Source organism: Trachinotus anak, unplaced genomic scaffold, assembly GCF_046630095.1.
Source record: "Trachinotus anak isolate AG129_WGS33_773 ecotype Australia unplaced genomic scaffold, CSIRO_AGI_Tana_v1 ptg000012l, whole genome shotgun sequence".
In the NCBI taxonomy this organism is placed as follows: domain Eukaryota; kingdom Metazoa; phylum Chordata; class Actinopteri; order Carangiformes; family Carangidae; genus Trachinotus; species Trachinotus anak.
In genome coordinates this window covers 2,002,690-2,022,248 of record NW_027273863.1, presented here as the reverse complement: position 1 = coordinate 2,022,248, position 19,559 = coordinate 2,002,690, and the positions used below count along the sequence as shown (strand labels likewise).

Sequence of the window (19,559 nt, the reverse complement as noted above, 5' to 3'; positions counted from 1 at the left end):
TATTTTTCATTTCATTGACCATTTAAGAGGCTAGCTTATTATAGCTACCTCAAATGTGATGCTGTTTCTTCTGACTCCTGCAAGACGGTTTTCTGTAACCACACAAGAATTTATACATCAATTGTAAAATATTTTGAAGACCATTCCAGTTGTTTAGCCAACTATATTTCTGTTCATGCCATTGCATTAGTGTTTTTACAAGCTTTTTTGTTATTTTATTCTACAGAAAAATGACAAAACAAAAATATTAAATTTATGTTTGTATATGATACAGTTTGTTTAAATTACCCTCAATTTCCAGTTAATTCCCATAAATTCCCAATAATTCCCATAAATGCCCATAGAAAGTTTCCAATTTGGAATATTTCCAAAATTCCCCAGCTTAACTTCCCATGGAAAGTTTTCCGGAAATTTACCGGAAATTTTCCGCCCCTTTGCAACCCTAGTCAAGGCATTTCTGTTGCAGTGAAGATTCAAGATTCACAGTGGCCTCCATCATTCTGATGCAAAGAAGTCTGGAACCAGCAGGACTCTTCTAGAGCTGGACCAGGACTAACTGAGACATCAGGGAGGAGGACCTTGGTAAGAGAGGAGACCAAGAACCTGATGGTGACTCTGACTGAGCTCCAGAGATCCTGTGTGGAGATGAAGAAACTTTGAGAAGGAGAACAATGACAGCAGCTCTCCACTGGTCTGGGCTTTATGGCAGAGTGTCCAGATGAAGCCTCTCCTCAGTGACAGTTTGTGAAAAAATATGTAGCTTGATGATGAAAACAATATTATTTAATTTATTTGTTTTTTTCTTTCGCAAAAGGCAGCAACATAACGTGAAAAAATTGAAGGGTTGTAAAGACTTTCTGAATGCACTGAACCTTGGGGGCCTCTTGTGATCACTTTGCCTTCATCCTTGGATACACTGGATGTTTGATAAAACTATGTATACAGTAACATTGGTTGGTTTCACAGGATTATATTGTCACATGACATTTCTTGAATAAAAAAGGAGGCGAGTGTGCAAGCTGACTGGCAGTGTGTATGTCAGCATGTATTCCGGTGGAGGTTGACCACACCAGATGCAAACAGACTGTGGCAGTGTGTGTCAGTGCACGGCCTCAAAGGGCGTACAGGGAGGTGAGTCAATGTTGGTCACACTAAACTTTGTAGAGTTTTGTCAAGTTAATCAAATGCAATAGCGGAAGTGGCCTGCTTTACCGCTATCGTTAAGTGTGGCATTAAATGGCAAACCAGTAAGTCTGGGTGTCTTTTACTGATACGTCAGAGACAGTGAAAAGAATATCTTTGGATACGTTATGCAACTTGTATTCCCATTATACATAATGCTGAAGTATACATATCTGTATACATAATTTCAGCAGACAAATAGAGGTTATGAACCACGTTTTCTTTTTTTTATTTCTTTTCAGAACCAGTAATTGAATTATCGTTTGCCTTATTTCACAAGTAACACACATAAGTATGCTATTGCGGCTGTTCACTGTAGCCATGAATAGCCAAACGCTAACATTACTTGCATGTTGACTTGTATGGCTTTTATTTTGAAAGGTGTGACCGGAATATCTTTTGGTAACTGCCGCAGATAGATGCTGCGCTCCGGGGACGAAGTTAGCGAGCGCCGCCCTTCCCTGCTCCAACTCCGGCCGCTGAACCGTCCGTCAGCCGCTCGTCCGGACATCGTCTCCTGCTGCTGTCAGGTTTGTCCACCTTAGTGAAAGTTAACTTTGAAGTTAATGTGCTAAACTATCTCTACCTATCTAAACTAACTCGACTAGCTGGTACTAGGATTGGCAAGTACTTTAACCAGCTAACGTAACCAGTTCTGCTGGTGCGTGATGATTGCCTCGCTTTTTTTTTTGCTGTTAACTTCAGAGCTGTGGGAGATTTTTGAAGTTTGTTAGCAAACAGCAGAAAAAATAATCTCAGGCCACAACTAACTGCGCGACTGGCAAAGTCTTCCTTCAGGTATTTGATGTGCATGTGTCGGTTCAGGTTGAAGAGAGAGTAAACCGACCGTCTTACCTGCGCTGTCAGAGGCTGTGCTAGCTGCTCCGAGCTGCCCCGAGCTGCCCCGAGCTGCTCCGAGCTGCCCCGAGCTGCGTGTCCTGTATTACACCCGGCAGCAGGTATCCCACATCTGCACTGTATCTCAGCTGCACTGGCTGCGTATTCAAAGCGGCCTGGCAGCACCTGTCGCTACAGTCACAATGCAGTGTTGCAGTGTTGTTGGGTTGTATCAAAGTAGTAGATGACACATTTTCACTTTTCTAAACCGATGAATCTCACGTAGCACACCATGAGCCAACCGGAGCTGTGACACTGAATTATTTTGGTTTTTGTGGGTGAAGCTCGTCACAAAACGTTTCAGTTCTAGGAGAAGACAAACATTGAAACTGAATCATTGTACAGGAAGCTGTTGCAGTGAACTACTGTATGTCGCCATCACTGGATGCAACTGGACTGGTGTGCAACTATCAACTAACTTTACCTTCCAAGGTTAAGGTCACAGAGAAAAGTGAATCTTAAAGCTGTAGTTTGACATTTCACCAGATATGAGCACTGTGTGTGTGTTAGTGCTACAGTACATACCCTGGATGTGTAACTACTCAGTTATGTCACTGAGCTTCATGGGAAAATCTTGACAGATGTTTATGTAAAGGAAGACAAATCCTTAAAAAAAAAAATAACATGAGTCAAAAACAGAAGTTATGTTCTTCTTACAGTCAGACTGAAACAGAGAAATGCTCTAAATAAAGGCACAGATGTGGAACAGCTGGGAACTGACCTTTATAGCAGTTTACACCCAGGACTGCTGCTCAGTGTTGGAGCTTTTACTGCAGCATTATAATGTCACTATCGTCAAATCATGAACACAACTGCCTCTTTCTTTATTCATTCAGTTATTAACATCTGTATCCGGTGACAGTACAACATAGATCAGTTTGAGAAATCCACCTGAGCTGATCCTTCCCTCCTGCTCCGTTCACCACAAAGACCGTCCTGCCTCCTGCTAACTGAGAGGTGGCAGGGCTCGAACTCTGATGGAGCATCAGCCCTGGGGGAAGGGGGGGCTCAAAGCTTTCATTAACTTAACTGTAGGAAAGTGAAAAGTTTCAGCCAAAACAAGAGATGTCATAGCTTTTTTGTTTTTTTTGCACTGGTCCCGATCAGAGTCCTTTAATACTGATTATCTGCAGACAGAGTCTTATATTTATTATTATTATATTTTTGTTCATAGTTCATTGCACAGCTGTACAGAGCATACCTAGGTCAGAGTAAGACTACGTTAAAATCACTAAAACGCATAAAGAGTTCTGCAGACAGTTGTATGGAAAGTCAGTCAGGCGTGAAGGCCTTATTTTCAGCAGACATTTGGACTTGTCATAGAGTGAAAAGCACAGTTGTTACTGGTAATATTAACAATGGTGCTGCTCTATTCAAGTGTCCCAACGAACCATGACAGTGACAGTGAGCCAGTGTCCATGACCAGAACCCTGATACTGAATGTGGTTCAGACATCATTGATCACCTGTACTTTTCCTATTGTGTCCAAGCATGTTTTGTTAATAAGGCTTATTGTGCTGCATCGATGGCTTAGTGAGGCTCAGTACTGGGTGGAAATATAGTAGAGCTCCAAAATGTAAGAGGTGCACAGTTGAAGCTAAACAGAAAAAATACCAACACTCAGACAAATAATCTTTTATTGATGGGCTAAAATGAATGTGTTAGAGCGATAAGTCATCATCAGTGTCAGTACATCATGGAACAGAGCCATCATTAACGTTATTGTTCACACCTGTGCTTTTCCCACTCAGTCTGCCTGCTGTGACAAAGGTCTGTTGATGATTACAAACAAGGGGAAAACAGGAAAATTCCTCCTGGTGCCATACAGTGTGTAAACTATACAAACTGTCACTGTGAGAGTGTCGTATCAGTGAAGTGTTCTAATCTCTGCTCTTCAAACATCTCCTCGTGCCTCTGATTTTAAATTTTCAATAGTAAATTGTTGTCATGGGAATATTTGTCAAACTCGGTTTGATTCAGTTCTGACTTTGTGTCACCTCTCTACTGTGAATCTGTTCTTGATTCTAATATTTTCAGTAAAAAGGGAAAGGGGCTCTTTCTGTTCTTGTACTGTGCCAGGCCACTGACTCCTGCCCTGTACTCACTGAGCTGTAAATAAAATATAGCTGATAATGAAGCTGACTGGCCTCAGTGAACAGCAGAAAAAAAACAGAGAAAGGTATCCAGCTTTTTCATTTGATTTTTTAATTTTATTTATCAAAGTTAACTACATCAACTTGACAGATTCTTACAGTCACCTTAATGTGTGAAAATAATTCAATGAAAGTGTAATTTACCAACCAAACTATCGCTGGTTGAGCGTGTGTTGTTGTCAATGTAATCACTCCAGGTGGACAACAGCCTCTCCACTGCGAGACCATCTAAAGCCCTAGCTCTCCTCAGCACTGTGCTGCAGTGTGATTGGTCAGCTGGTCTCTTTAGTTACTGCTGGAGTTTTGTGCTCTGCCCACTAATGTTACTCTGCAGGTTTCATCAACATTATTCACTAATATACTTAATTAATATACTTAATACAAAAGTTGATTTTTCTTTGCATTTGTCAGTGAATTCAGACTTATAGAAGTAATAATTTTTACATGAATTGATTTATCGCCTGTTATTTATATAGAGCCCGGTAATATTTCATGTAGTGCAGGAGTATTCAATTAAAATCCAGAAAGGTCCAGTCGGACGTCATTTCCTCAAGCAAAGGTCCAGGACATTCTGACTCATTTTTGAAATAAACAATCTCAACGCATCTTTACAACTGAACCACTTTAACTCCTCCTTCACTCTCTCTTTCTCTCTTCTATCCCACCTATTCTCCACTTATTCCTCTGACGTCATCTCTTCCTGTTTTTGTGTGTGTGTGTGTGTGTGTGTGTGTGTGTGTGTGTGTGTGTGTGTGTGTGTGTGTGTGTGTGTGTGTGTGTGTGTACCTCACTCACTGACTCCTGCCACAGTGATTGGCTGAGTAGCATCACATGACCAGTGCCATGAAGGCAGTGAAAGCTGTGCTGGTTGAAATAGAAATGTTTCGTTAAAATGTAATAATTTTCAATCATTTATAGGTTATAGTTCTGGGTCCAGATACGATGGTGTCTGGGTCTGGATTCAGACCATGGTCCACCTGTTAGTGACACAGGCTAGTGTCTGTGGAGGAGTGTTAGTGTGGATCTGCTGTGGCACAGTTTAGACAACCTCTCCTTATCTCCATCATGAACAAAGCAAAAAGAGTGTCCAGACACAGACACATGTTTGTTTGGCCCTGGTGATGTTTGCTGTATGTAGCATCTACCCATTGCCAACATGTGAGGCGTTCAGGGAACATCTGTGTATTGTAGTGTCTACCAATAAGTCAGAGTGTGAGGAGCTCATGGTACATGGTAAATGGTATCTGTAAGTTATAATGTCTGTGGTTGGAGGGGGTCTTCAATGGGCTTTTTGCCTGGTGCCCCCACAGTCGAGGATCACCACCGCTCACAATGAAAAGAAATAATGTTCATAAAGTTCTTCTTTTTATTTTGGTAGTTTTAAATTAAGAAACTTTCCCTGTGCAGAAAAAACTCTGGAACACGTGGATTTGATTCAGGAACCAGCTCCAGCTCTGGTCCTGTGGCAGTAAAATCCTTCACAGCACATGTTAAAGTGTAAGCATGAAGTTACTGTCACTCAAGATGATGGTGTAAAGGTAATTGTGGACAGGTGATGGTTGATGACCTCATCTCTTACTTTTTATCTGTTTAAATCAACAAGACAACTGACCTGAAACACTCTTTGTCTCCCTCAGTTTTGAAGATGAGCTGTAGAGTATCAGGTGATGTGGAGAGAGATGAGGAGGAAGAGGAGGAGGAGGAGGAAGACGAAGAGAGCGTGAACCCGACAGAGGTGAAAATGAGTCAGATAGTGATGCCCTGTCACAGCAACCATCGACAGGAGCTGAGTGTGGGACAGCTGCTCAAATGGATAGACTCCACCGCCTGCCTCTCCGGTGAGGTGTGTGTGTGTGTGTGTGTGTGTGTGTGTGTGTGTGTGTGTGTGTGAGTGAGTGAGTGAGTGAGTGAGTGAGTGAGTGAGTGAGTGAGTGAGTGAAAGAGAGAGAGAGAGAGAGAGAGAGAGAGAGTGTCAGTGAACATCAGTCATATTGTGTGTCTTGAAATGCTTATTTCATTTGTGAGTGTCCAGTGTGTGTGTTGTAACCACAGACCAGACAGGACATGACACATCTCTGTTTCAGCTGAGAGACACGCTGGAAGCCCCTGCGTCACTGCGTCAATGGATGACATCCACTTTGAACACACCATCGGGTAACAGGAAGTGTGTGTGTACAGAAAGTGCTGGTGTGTGTCTGTGTGTGTACAGTATATACTCATTGTTCCTTTATGTATCTTTGTTCAGTGTGGGTCAGGTGGTGAACATCAAGGCAAAGGTTAACAGAGCCTTTAACACCAGTATGGAGGTCAGAGACACTCACACTACGTTACTACAGTTTATCAGTTGTGTTCAACAGTGACGCAAACAAAGACACACACTTGCTCTGTTACTTTACATGCACACCACTATACACTGTGTTTCTTGTGTAATACACATAAAACACAAAATCACTCTGCATGGAACTCAAATCATCAAATTCTATGAAAAAGTCATTTGGATTTGGATTTAAAGAGCCAGTTCACACATTCATTCACCTGTTCACCCATTCATTCACCTGTTCAGTCATTCACCTGTTAACACATTCATTCACCTGTTCACACATTCATTCACCTGTTCACACAGTCATTCACCTGTTCACACAGTCATTCACCTGTTCAGTCATTCACCTGTTCATACATTCATTCACCTGTTCACACATTCATTCACCTGTTCACCCATTCATTCACCTGTTCAGTCATTCACCTGTTAACACATTCATTCACCTGTTCACACATTCATTCACCTGTTCACACAGTCATTCACCTGTTCACACAGTCATTCACCTGTTCAGTCATTCACCTGTTCATACATTCATTCACCTGTTCAGTCATTCACCTGTTCACCCATTCATTCACCTGTTCACCTATTCATTCACCTGTTCACACATTCATTCACCTGTTCACCCATTCATTCACCTGTTCATAGATTCATTCATCTGTTCACACATTCATTCACCTGTTCAGTCATTCACCTGTTTACACTGTCATTCACCCGTTCACCCATTCATTCACCTCTTCACACAGTCATGTGCCCCTATTATTTGAGACTTTCTATTTCTAACTTGCCTTTAAAATTTCTAAAAACTGGCTTTTACAGGAGGATTTTTTGTATCGGTGATAGTATCAGTTCCAATAAAATGCAGTTTGTAGTGGTTTTAGTTTTATGTGTCCAGGTGTTCAGATACCTAGTGCTGAGTTTCCTGCTTCCATAGCAACACATGGGAGTAAATGGAGTTTTGTTTGTGGTCCTCTCAGCAGTGACAAATCTCAGCATCAGTGCGTTGTCCATCAAATATTTTCCACTTTTTAAAACAAATTCAAAAGCGACACGACAACACAAAAGTGCCACAGTTGGCATGTGTTAATGTCCCACCACAGCCACGCCAACACAAATCTTTAATATTATACACATTTTCTTTAATCTGTGTGGGGTGACAGTGTGTATGATTAAATCTTTGCTCCGACTCACTGCTGACTCACTGAGTTCTGCTGTCACCAGGCTTCTTCTGCTTTAAGTAAAAAACCTGCTGGCACATACATTTCAGTCAGAGTGTATTTCCCCAAAGACATGAATAAACAACACTTATATTTCAACCATGAATGATCCCTGTCATACTCTGTCTCAGGTGGGCATACAAGTGAGCTGTGAGGACCTGTTCTCTGATCGTCACTGGAGGGTTTGTCTCGCCTACGCCACCTTTGTAACCCAGCGCACAAACACTGGACAGAAGGTGAGGGGGTGTCGTCTGGATCGTCAGGAAAGATTTTGAAGAGGTTTGGAGTGTGGAGAATGTGTGAAACCAGTTTTTGTGTGTGTGTGTGTGTATGTTACCTGACAGGTGATCTTGAAGCCCATTGTGCCTCAAACTCAGAAGGAGCAGGTTGAATACAGCGTGGCAGCTGAGAGACGGAGGGTCAGGATGGTACATGATGACATCATCAAAGAGCTGCTCTCCCATGGGTCCATTCAGCAGGGTAGGTGTGATGCTGACCTCCTTAAATGGAGCTGCTCTCTGGGAGCTGGGAGGAGGTTAGGTGGAGTGTTACTGAGAACATGCAGCTGACACCAGCTGAACAGTGGAGATTCTGATGACATTGTTTCTTTACCTGAACCTGTGTATCGACCAATACAGAGTACTGATCTGATAACACTGCAATAAAAAAACATTATTATTCTCTCTTTTTACAGTGGAAACTACTCATAGTGATCAAAAAACTTGGTTCAGAATCATTCCTATACAACCCCTGCTTATATAATTATCTCACATTGATCCACTAGTCCACTGAAAAAGTCTAGTAGTCTAGTGCTGCGAGTTGTCATCTGCTGTGTGTGTCTCACTGACTGACCTGAGTTACAATGATTGGCTGAGTTACAATGATTGGCTGAGTAGCATCACATGACCAGTGCTGTAAAGGCTAGAAAAATTGCTTAAAACAGAAACAAAATATGTTTCTGCCAACGGCTAACATTATGTTATTTACCAGAAACCAGTTCTTCTTCTCTACTCTATAACGGTAGCTTCCAGTGGCTGCACAGCACAACTTCCTGGTAGGCCAATGTTATAGAGCAGCGAAGAAGAATTTATTTCTGGGAAACCTGCTCTTTTATCTGGATGTGAAACTATACAGTTTATTAATACATTACATGTTATCAGATCAGTGTATAGACCTGTGTACTCAGAGATTCCTGATCCAGTATCTCAGGCAGAATCAGAGGCGTCTCTGAGACGAGTGTCAGAATCAGACTCTCAACTCCATGAAGCAGTGATGAAATAAGATCATATGTAAATATGACTGTATGTAAACAATGGGCCAAACTGGAACTACTAAAACACATCAATGAGCCACACTGTTCTGATGTGTCCCTTCATCAGCATGAACACACACACTGAACACACTGTATTCAGTCCTACACACACTGTACTGCTGCAGCAGATATGAATGAATTCACTAGAACCTCAGGGACCAGCCGTTAATGAACATGTTAAGTAGGAACCAATGATGTTTGAGGGGAACAGACGGGGCGGAGATGTCAGGAGCACACTGTGATGGGATCGTTGAAAATATAAAGAATGACAGTCATATCCACTGAAACTTTGTATTCAATTTCAAATGTGTGTGTATGTGTGTGTACGTGTGTATTTATGTGCGTGTGTGTGTGTCAGCTGACAACTCAGCAGTGGGACATGCCGTGGCAGCAGAGAGGACCAGGGTGGAGAGTGTTGAACTGGTTCTACCCCCACATGCTAATCATCAGGTGATTTCTTCATGTGTCTCTCTGTTTATCTCAGGAAGGAGGTTTATCAGCTGTTAGCTGGTGATGTTTTTGTTGTACTTTTTATATTTTTATTTATTTTATTAATATTTTTAGTCAAATGAACTTTTGGTTTGTTGCTGTTGTGTAACATAATGTGAATTTAAACATCAAACATCCAGTGAAATCAAAGGCTTTCACAGTTGATGCTCTCAGCGTCTGTGCCATGTCAACTCATTTGTGTTGTGTTTGTCTAATCACCAGGTGAACACATTTGGAGGACAGATCATGGCCTGGATGGTGAATGTAGCTACGATCGCTGCCAGGTACAAACACACACACACATTAAATGATTAACTTCTTTACACCGGGGATTACATGGGTTTCACAGAGGTGACACACATGAGAACAACTCAACACACACACTCATAATCATACATATACGCCAGGGTGTAGGACATAAATGTCTTCACTGGAAGGTAAATATGGCAGTAGTTTTCAATGTCTGAGCTTAGAGATGATGATGATTGTTCATCGATTAGCTGATTGACAGAGAAATGATCAGTAATGACTTTGATGATTGATTAATTATTTCAGTCCTTTTTCAAGATTCACTGGTTCTAGTTTTTCTCATGAGAGGACTCACTGCTTTTCTTTGTCATAAACTGTATCAGGGCTGAGCAATGTGCTAAATAAATCAGATACAGCTACTTTGATATGAGGCTTGATTTCAGTGGGAATGGTCAGTTTTACTTTTCATTTTCACTGAAAAAAATATATAAAGTTGATGATGATGTGATTTTTGTTGGGGCTTGAACCAAACAAACATCTTCCTTTACATCTGGAGAATATGAGTTCTGTTTTTTTCTGTCTTTTGCCTTTTATCTCCAGTCGTCTGTGTCAGGCTCACCCGACTCTTCGGACCATCGACATGTTCACCTTCAGAGGACCTTCTCAAATTGGAGACAGGCTGCTGCTGAGGGCCATTGTCAACAACGCCTTCAAAAACAGGTACAATACAGTGAGTCCAGGAGCAGTCATAAAGATCCAGAGGATAACACTTGACTGATGTGTGTGGTCATGATAACAGCTCAGTGTGAAAGGAGAAAGTAAACAAATGTGTGACTTGTGTCCCGCAGCATGGAGGTGGGGGTGCGGGCAGAGGCCTACCAGGAGGAGGGGCCTAACCGACACATAAACTCTGCCTTCATGACCTTTGAGGTGCTGGACGACCACGGGAAGCCGTGTATGTTACCACGAATACGACCTGAACCCCTGGTGAGTTAACCAACAGAGTAAACTACTGATGAACAACACATGTTACACTAAAGATGCTTTTATGGACATAATGTTATAATGTAAAGTATTACATTATAATGTATGGAAGTACAGGAATAAGAAGTCACCAGTCATATTTCACATTTCCCCACAGTGGGAATAATGAGGGACAATCTTATCATATTATTAAATAGTTGAGGTGGAAATTATTAGAGCAGCATTTTTTTGAGGTAGAATGAAAAACTTCATCTGACTCTGAATCAGTGATAATACATGAGAATGTGTTTTGTAACAAACATTCCGAGGAAAAGAATGATGTCCGCCATCAGGTCTGTGTTTTTTTCTTCACTTGTTTATACTTGAACAGTGCATTGTTTTGAATTAATGTTTAATAAATGTACTAAATGCAAATCAGATTAGTAATAAAATCAGTTTATTATCTTTTTAAATCAAGCACAGTTTGTTTTTACATTATTGAAACACATCTGCAACCAGTAATAGCTTCATTGTGCTTTTCTATCACACACAGACACACAGACACACACACACACACACACACACACACACAGCAGCCGGGAACTGAACCACTGACCTTCCCATTAGTAGACCACCTGCTCTACCTCCTGAGCCTCAGCTGCTGCATGTTGTTGCCTGGCTCTGTGGAATAAAGACAGAATAAATGCTTGTCTCTCTGTCTGGTGTGAGGTGTTGTGCTGGTATTTTTTTAAAGGACAGAGGAACAGGCTGTAAACACAACACTGATATATTATTAACTTATAAAACCATCATGATTTACATGTTACCAAACAGAGACTGAACCGCTACAGTAAAATCTCAGGCCATTAAGCCAAAACAACGAGCTGAAGTAATAATAACTACAGTCATACTGACGTCGCCCTGATGTAACCTCTGACACAGGGTTCACAGTGCAGGGACTGAAGAGGTGTGAACAAAGATCAGAGCCATAAACCTGACTCAACAGTGAGAGGAGTGTGAACCCTCTGAAGAACCGACCCAGTGTTTACTGACACAGCTCTCGTTACAGTGACACACTGGGAAGAGTTCAGGTGGTGTCAAGGCCCTGCTCACAACATCATCATTGTTCTCTGTAATTTGTTGAGAAAGACGGGTGAATTGGAAAGAACAGCCACAACCCTGATGACGTCATGGGGATTATGAGTGTTAGTAACAGTAATGTGTGATGTGGCCACTGTGGTCAGACTGGGCACAGAAACAAACAGCTATATCTGGAAGTGAGGGATCCACTGATTTTAAACTTAAAAGTCAGATTATCTCTGACTTTACTGTTTGCACTGTGACAGTCCTTCTTTAAGTCTGTCTCCTGTGAGTCCCCCCACTGCAGGGACTTAATGTGATCTGTTTGCCCCTCCCTCCATTCTGTCTCTATCTTTCATTTACAGGAAGGGGAGAGGAGATTTCAAGAGGCCATAGCCAGGAAGAAGATCAGATTAGACAGGTAAACATCTGTCAACACCTGTAATGAGCACTTAGTGTTTACATCCACGTCTGTGTGCCTGAACTAACACTACACTTTATAGTTTCAGTTTATCTAGACTAGAAATGCAGTGTGTAGAACTGTGTGTCATGATAAAGACATGAAACATCTGAACTTTGGTCCACATTGACTCTAGTGGTCAAAACTCTGCAGGACACCTCTAATAGCTGTTAACAGTGTGATTCTTTGAGCCTGTGCTGGACAATGTCTCAGTAGATAAGTTTACATTAATAAAACAAAATACAAGACTGGAGGCACCCACTTCTGAGGCACCCACTTCTGGGATTTGTTTGACCATATAACCCATGAATCAGTTTTAATGGAATTGTCTTTCATTGTTCACTTGACAGTATTAAAGATGCTTTGAATTTCTTGTCTTTTCTCGTTTCAGAAAGTATATCATTTCCCACACGCAGGGCGAGGTCCCTCGGTCCGTACCCTGGGACCCCAGAAACCAGGTGAGCAACAGGTCCAGGAATCATTCAGGACCAGTGACAATTACATGAGCTGTGATTAATAATTAATGACTACTAGACCAAACAGCTTCCACTCAGTACTTCAGCTGCTAACTGAGTGTGTGCTGTTGCTCACTGCTCTCTGGTGCAAAGGAAACATCATCTGACAACAGAGAGCTACGAGGAGAGGAGACTGTGTGTGATTGGTCATGTTCTCAGACAGAATGAATCAGGATCAGGATCATGATCAGGATTATGTTAAAAGGACAATTATTTAACTTTTAGTTTTGATAACTGAATGAAGTGTTTTATTTTCCACATCACATTAAAATCAAAGTGAAGAGGTGAAAAACAAAATGTCATTTAACATGTTTTGGCTGGACCACAACAGCAGAGTCAGCCCTATAATCATGAATGTCATTGACTGACTGTATTTCCACCCTGCTCAGAGTGCGGAGCCTCAGTTTACTGAGCTGCTGGCTTGCCTGTAATAAAAGTCTTTAAGGTTCTGGAGTTGGAACCAAACTAAGTCTAAACTGTTGTTGATACAAGGAGGAGGCTGTGCCCTGTGTGAGAGACAAAATAATACATACAGTATACTCTTTCTTACAGTGGTCCCCTGGTAGCTCATCTGGTAGTCCACCTGGTAGCTCACCTGGTAGCATGTGTGCTATTTGGGCTTAGTCTTTGCCCTGGCGGCCTGGGTTTGAATCCGGCCTGTGGCACACAGACTATGATTTGTTTAAAATTAAAATGACTTCCATCATCACTGTGTTTTAAATGAGCCTGACTTTCCAGTGAGAATTGAATTCACTAAGATCATCATTAAAATTCTGTTTCACCAACGACATTTACATAATATATTTTTTTTATAGGAGAATTATGTGATTTTTATCAGATGTCTGTCAGAAGATGTTGTTCTAATTTATAATTATATGTTGGTATAAATGCTGCTTTTGTGCTGTTGAGCAAAGGAGACGCAGAGTAAGCAAATTGTCCGTTATCAAAGTGATATTTTCTGCAACACGTGCTGTTTGTTACTGCAGTTGTGTGTTTTGTGTGTGTGTTTCCAGGTGTATCTGAGCTACAACAACGTGTCAGCTCTGAAGATGTTGGCTGCCAAAAACAACTGGCGCCTCAGCTCAGAGAAAGACAAGGTACCTGCTCCTCTCTCCTTCAGTTCTATGTTTCAGTTTGACCCTGGTCCACAGGAGGAGCCGGAGGTTTCACGAGACTCTGTGTTCCCAGGTCCGTCTCTACACCCTGGAGCAGAAGTCCTCGCTGAGTTTCAGGGTGGAGTCGGAGGTGGACGTCCCTGCTCACAGAGCCTTCTGTCTGCTGGCTGAGATGAGCAGCAGACCGAGCTGGGACACACATTATCAGTAATGCTTTTATACACACGCACACATACACACACACACACACACACACTATGCACACATGTTTAAGAAAAGATCAATACAACACAAGTATCTTCACTGTGTGTATAAAAGTCAGGGTTTACTGTGTGAGTGACTCTGCTCAGGAAACAGGTGGAAGTTCAGGGTCTGTATTTTAAGAGAAGGAGGAACTAGCTGCAGGAGCTGAGAGTCCATGCTGAAGAGTGTTTTGACAAAACAGAATTGTTTTGAGACGCAGCTCAGCAGGATGCGGAGGAGAACATGTCCTGACACCAGTGATGACTCTGTTAGAACCAACAATTCAGCAGGAATAACTTTGATCACTCTTACAGGGCGTCATAAAGATAATGTGAAGTATGAGTATGTTTCCTGGCAAAAAAAAACCTCACTTGCCTTTCCATGCCTCTGTAGGATCAGACTAAAATCTCCATTTGATCACTGTGCTGCACTACAGAGCTTAGAAACAACTTTAATTTGCATTTATTTTAAGCCATGTGAATGTTAATGACTTATTGGTAAATACCATTATGAGATGAAATTATTAATTTTGCCATCATACGCTTGTATATATAACTGTAACTATCTAAGCAATTTGACTGTACACATAAAACAGACTTAAGGAAAGTGGTGCTATGTCCTGCAGTTTCTAATACTCTCAAACACATCACCACAGTTTCTAGTTTGCATCTGAGAATCAGGTAAAGTGGTGACGTCACTCTCTCACCTGGACACACTCTGGTCCTTCTCCTAATTCACTCCTCAGTCGTACGTGTTTTCAGTAGTTCACTGTCAGTGTCTTAAGAAGATTGATTGTGAGAAGCTTGAACACAGGCTCAGGTCCCTAATGAAGAAAAACAATAAAACCAATAACAACACAGGTTAATTATGAAAACCAGACATCACACTCTGTCAATGCTAAATTTTAGTCCAGAGGTTTCACCTTTACAGATGTTACACTGAAATCCTTCAGCTTGTTGGTGTATCAGTAATCTTTCTCTGAAGGTCGTCTGCAGAAGATAAGCTCAGCAGACACTGTATAACACTGAAGTGATATTGTCATGATTTCAGAAAAAAAGATATTTTAGCTTCATCTGCAGCACAGAGTCAAAATTTATCCAGATGTAACAACAGACATCTGTGAGCTGCCTCTTGTTTACATCAGTCACAACAGTGATAATGTTGTCTGTGCAACAGTAATGTGTGAAGGACGTCAGCAACAAGGTAAGATAAGAAAGTCCTTCCTCAGTCCCTCAGTGGAGAAATGTGTAAAACACACCCGTCCCTGGGTGGGCTTAAACCACCAACCTTTCGGTTAACAGCCGAATGCGCTAACCAATTGCGCCACAGAGACAGAGACAGCTGTTTCTGGCTGCACTGCAATCTGTCGTCAGTCTGTGGAGTGGAGGAGAAGGACATGTTTTCAGCTCCCAGTCTGAAAATTAGTTTATGTTGTCCAGATATTAAACTGATCGGAACAGATGCTGCTACACTGCAAAGAAGAAGAAAAGGAAGTGAGGTGTGTTAATGTGGTTGGACCCTGTGTGACAAGTTTCAAAAGTCCCAGATCAACTTCAGCCAAAGCTGAAGCCACATTTTCCTATAATTCTTTAGGTAGAGATGATACAGTGAAGATATTTCAGCAAATGAAATGTGTACTTGTGTTAGATTATTACTAGAAGGCTGATCAACCTTCCCCTTACAGGGATGTCCTCCCATCTGTGTGAGCGTGGTTACATGAAATTCAAACACAGATCTAAGGATTCAGAGGTTGATTTGTCCCTGTCATTTGTTTATGTAGTGAAGTGTGATGTGGTGCTAAGAGACTGTGGCGATGAGGATGAGAATAAAGAAATATAAAGTGCAAATAAAAAAATAAAATATGTGACATATAAATAAAAAATGAATACAAAATGAAAAGTTGTGTAGGCTGTGTAAAAAATATGCATGAAAGGGAAAAGTATGCACAGAGGACAATGCAGTAGACAAGGTCTCCAAGTCTGTGTTGGACTCGTGGCTACAAAGACATTTTCCTGAGTGTAGAAGTTGCAGAGGTCCATTGCTGATGTGGTGAGAGTCTCATAATCCATCATGCTCTGGTTCTGATGGTGCACCACTGTCCACAGTCCTGATCTGAGCAGGACCCAGACTGGTCAGTGACTCCCCCATCAGGACGTTTTCCACAGCACCACAGAGTTTGTTTTGCACAAAAACATCTTTTCAGCTTTGGTGTGAAGAGTCCAGACAGTGTTATTTGGTTTAAGTTCATCATCAGTGCAGGAGAAACTTTATCCAACACAAAGTTCACATTTGTTTAATTTAGTCTGGACTCTGGATTGTGGCAGGTTTGTGTCCAGCTGTGTGGCCAAATCAGAACACAGGTCACACATGTGGACGATCCAATAATGTGTCAGTACAAGGTCTTTAAAGTTACATGTGATAAAGTGGAGTCAAACCTCATATGCATATTCAGGGTCTGGGTGGAGGTCAAGTGGCTGCGACCAGCTAAAAACAGCCGGGGACTAAACCTCCATAAAACCATAAATGACAGTTTTTACACTTTTATGTGGATCAAACAGGAGAGGAGGAGATGAACGTGTTCATTATGGAGCTTTAAAGGTTGTGACCTGGATAGAGCAAGGTTTCCTTTTTCCTTCTGTTTCCAGTCTTGATGCTAAGCTAAGCTAAGCTGTTCCTGGCTGTAGCTTCGTGTTTATCTTACAGGCATTAAAGTGATATTAGTGTTCTCACCTAATAATAAGCAAACATCCACAAAATAAACATCCTCATCACTATCATCAGTCTCTCTGTGTCCTCTCCCACATCAGGAAGTGTGAGCTGATTCACCGGGTGGACGATGATGACTTCCTGTATCGTGTGGTCACCCCGTCAGTCCATCACGGTGCTGCAGGTTCCCAGACTTCAGCCAATCAGGGAGAAGGAATCCTGCAGGACTTCATCTTGCTGGCCTCCAAGAGGAAGCCGTGCAGCAGTGGGTAAGTAGAATGACGGTAACGGGTCAAAGGTCACGCTCCCCTGTCCTGCAGGACTGACTGTGGATGTCTCCTCAGAGATCCGTATGTCATCGCTCTGCGCTCAGTGTCCCTGCCCACTCACCCCCCCACTGACATCTACAACAGAGGGGAGGTGCTGTGTGCTGGGTTCACCATCCTGGAGACCAGGAACAACATGTCGCTGGTGAGATGAAGATCAGTTTGATTCAACAGGTTTGTTTTGTCACATATAATCATATCAAACTTGACCATTGCTATTTGTTCTGTTTCCAGATCAGTTACTATAACCAGGCGTCTCCAGAGGTCCTCCCCTACATCTCCACTGACATCGCCGGCCTCTCCTCCTCCTTCTACCACACCTTCTGCTCCTGCAGCCAGTACCTGACTGAGAACAGGCTGCAGTTCATCTCCGAGGAGCAAACGACCCTGAATCCAGACAGTCTCACCTGTGAGGAGGAAGCCAACAGGCTGTCCGTGGCCCTCCGCAGCACCCAGCCGTAGGCAGGCAGCGGAACTCTCCAGTTTACCCTACACTCAAAGTGTAGGGTGAAGTCAGTCTGCTGTTTATACAGAAGGTATGATTTATATTGTCAAAGTGCTCACAGTGAACACAAGAGGATATTGGCATTAAAAGTTTTTTATTTTTTTATTTTTAATAGGACTGAGAATAGATCACATTAGAAAAGATCAAGTAAAAGAAAGATCACAGTAAAGTGAGTAAAGAAAAACTATGCCTTAGACACTTTAATATTCAGAGCTGGATGTAAGACACAGACCTGGGCCTGTATTCAAAAAGCATTTTATGTCACCACTAAGACCTCTCCTGAGTTACTCACTTGCTGAGACCAACTGTCACTGTGGCTTAAAAGCCAGAACTCCTGAGCTGAGAGTCAGACTGTGGCTGACGTCACTTCTCAGGGTTGAGCTTGCTTACAAGAACCAGCGTGATTGGTAGATGAGAGATAAAAATAACAGCAGGAAATAAACAAATATAGACTAAAATTAAAATTAAATAGTAACAATTTGTTGTTTTTAAGAATAGTGCATTTTACAAAATGCATCTGTACCATGACATTTGTGTTTCACAATAAAAACTTTTTCAGTTCACTCATGGAAAAAAAGAAAAATCAAAGCACATCTATTGGTTGGTGACACCTGCTCTGCCCCTCCCACACCTGTTTGTTCACAGCCACAGTTTGAGTGTAGAAACAGGCCATTTATAGAAAAAGACGGTTACTGGCTCTGTCTGTTACCGCTCCTCTCTGTGAGTGGAGTTCAGTGGAAACTGAACAATGATCATTGTGTTTATGTTTCAAATCACACACACATGATCTCCTACAACTTTCACCTGCAACAAAATGAAATTCAGTGAGTTGAGTGAGTCGTCTCCACTTCAGGAGGTTAGGAGCTACTTTTAGCCTTACGATGCTTTGTGAATAGGGGCCCTGATTTCAAAATAAAGTCTTGTTCAATGTTAATTATTCTGTCACTGTGAGATCTGTGTCACCCAGGATTAGTTCATCTGCTTTTCAGTCTTGTAAATCTGCGGTAAATGGAACTGTAAATCTAACCAAGTGTTGGGCTTGAGGGAAATGTGGGCTTTTATTTTGACAAACACTAACAGTGGTACGACAGTGCCGACAGCAGTTAGCACAAAGAACGTCCTTCTTTTATATAAAGACATTGATGTCTCATTGATGCTTTCATAGGACTTTAATAAAATATTTTTAACAGAATATCTGTGGTCTGAGTTCTTCCAGTCAGATAAATACAGAACAGCTTCTAACCACTGGATTTTGTTATGTCACTTTATCTTTCAGTCAGTTTGATGGCAACTAAACATTGTTTTATTTTCAAGTCTGTTTTACTTCACTCTGTCATTTTCCCAAATGACTCTTTGTTTGTCACATTTTATTTCATAATGTGACTTTTCATGATGGTGATGATGTCACTGCCTTCTTACCTTTCAGCCAATCATATTCAACACACACACACAAAATGTAGTTTAAAGCGCTTTACAAAATAAAAATCACTCACTACATTTAAAAAGAGGAAGGAAGTCAAATAATGCTCAAATGAACAGGACTTGTGTTTTGCCAGTATTGAGGAAAACTGGGTTCATCCATAAACTGATTGTTCTCAGGGCATCAGGATCAACAGCAGTGAAAATCAATACTGTGGAAACTTATGGATAATGACCCTAAGTGGTAACATACAGAACTGTAGCCATGGTCCTTTAACCTCAGACACTGGATCTGTTTACATTTATTTCTAATGTCTGACCAGAGAAACCCAGAGAGACCCAGTCCAGACTCAGTGACCAAAAACTGGTTATTGAACAAGGACCGCACAAAAAATCAGCCCAGAGGAATCA

At 41.7% G+C, this 19,559-nt stretch overlaps 1 protein-coding gene, 1 long non-coding RNA gene and 1 other non-coding gene across 7 annotated transcripts; 1 reads left to right on the top strand and 2 right to left on the bottom strand.

Moving 5' to 3' along the window:
- The first annotated feature begins 43 nt into the window (after nt 1-43).
- LOC139628504 (acyl-coenzyme A thioesterase 11-like) lies at nt 44-18,921 on the top strand. 4 transcript variants are annotated; one of them, XM_071490185.1, is made up of 20 exons: nt 44-1,131; nt 1,564-1,712; nt 2,008-2,141; nt 5,640-5,770; nt 5,870-6,070; nt 6,317-6,386; nt 6,478-6,538; nt 7,898-8,002; nt 8,111-8,246; nt 9,437-9,528; nt 9,790-9,851; nt 10,417-10,536; nt 10,665-10,803; nt 12,225-12,280; nt 12,711-12,777; nt 13,848-13,931; nt 14,023-14,156; nt 17,000-17,167; nt 17,243-17,369; nt 17,459-18,921. In XM_071490185.1, exons 5-20 carry the CDS (start codon nt 5,878-5,880, stop codon nt 17,684-17,686), a joined length of 1,842 nt encoding a protein of 613 aa, XP_071346286.1. In that variant the 5' UTR covers nt 44-1,131; nt 1,564-1,712; nt 2,008-2,141; nt 5,640-5,770; nt 5,870-5,877; the 3' UTR covers nt 17,687-18,921. The 4 variants fall into 4 exon arrangements, with proteins under 4 accessions (XP_071346286.1, XP_071346285.1, XP_071346287.1 ...); XM_071490184.1 differs by lacking the exon at nt 5,640-5,770; XM_071490186.1 differs by lacking the exons at nt 2,008-2,141; nt 5,640-5,770.
- Nucleotides 6,690-7,265, bottom strand: LOC139628507 (uncharacterized). 2 transcript variants are annotated; one of them, XR_011692801.1, is made up of 4 exons: nt 7,148-7,265; nt 7,036-7,071; nt 6,864-6,995; nt 6,690-6,823 (listed from the first exon to the last, which is right to left on the bottom strand). It is a non-coding gene; the product is annotated as an uncharacterized lncRNA (long non-coding RNA). The 2 variants fall into 2 exon arrangements; XR_011692800.1 differs by having other exon boundaries at nt 7,036-7,149.
- Nucleotides 15,452-15,525, bottom strand: trnan-guu (transfer RNA asparagine (anticodon GUU)). Its single transcript has one exon. It is a non-coding gene; the product is annotated as a tRNA-Asn (tRNA).
- Nucleotides 18,922-19,559: the final 638 nt, after the last annotated feature.

Coding starts and splice junctions, on each gene's coding strand:
- LOC139628504 (XM_071490183.1), top strand. Junction 8,003..8,110: donor GCACAAACACTGGACAGAAG/GTGAGGGGGTGT, acceptor GTTACCTGACAG/GTGATCTTGAAGCCCATTGT. Junction 17,168..17,242: donor AGGAAGCCGTGCAGCAGTGG/GTAAGTAGAATG, acceptor ATGTCTCCTCAG/AGATCCGTATGTCATCGCTC.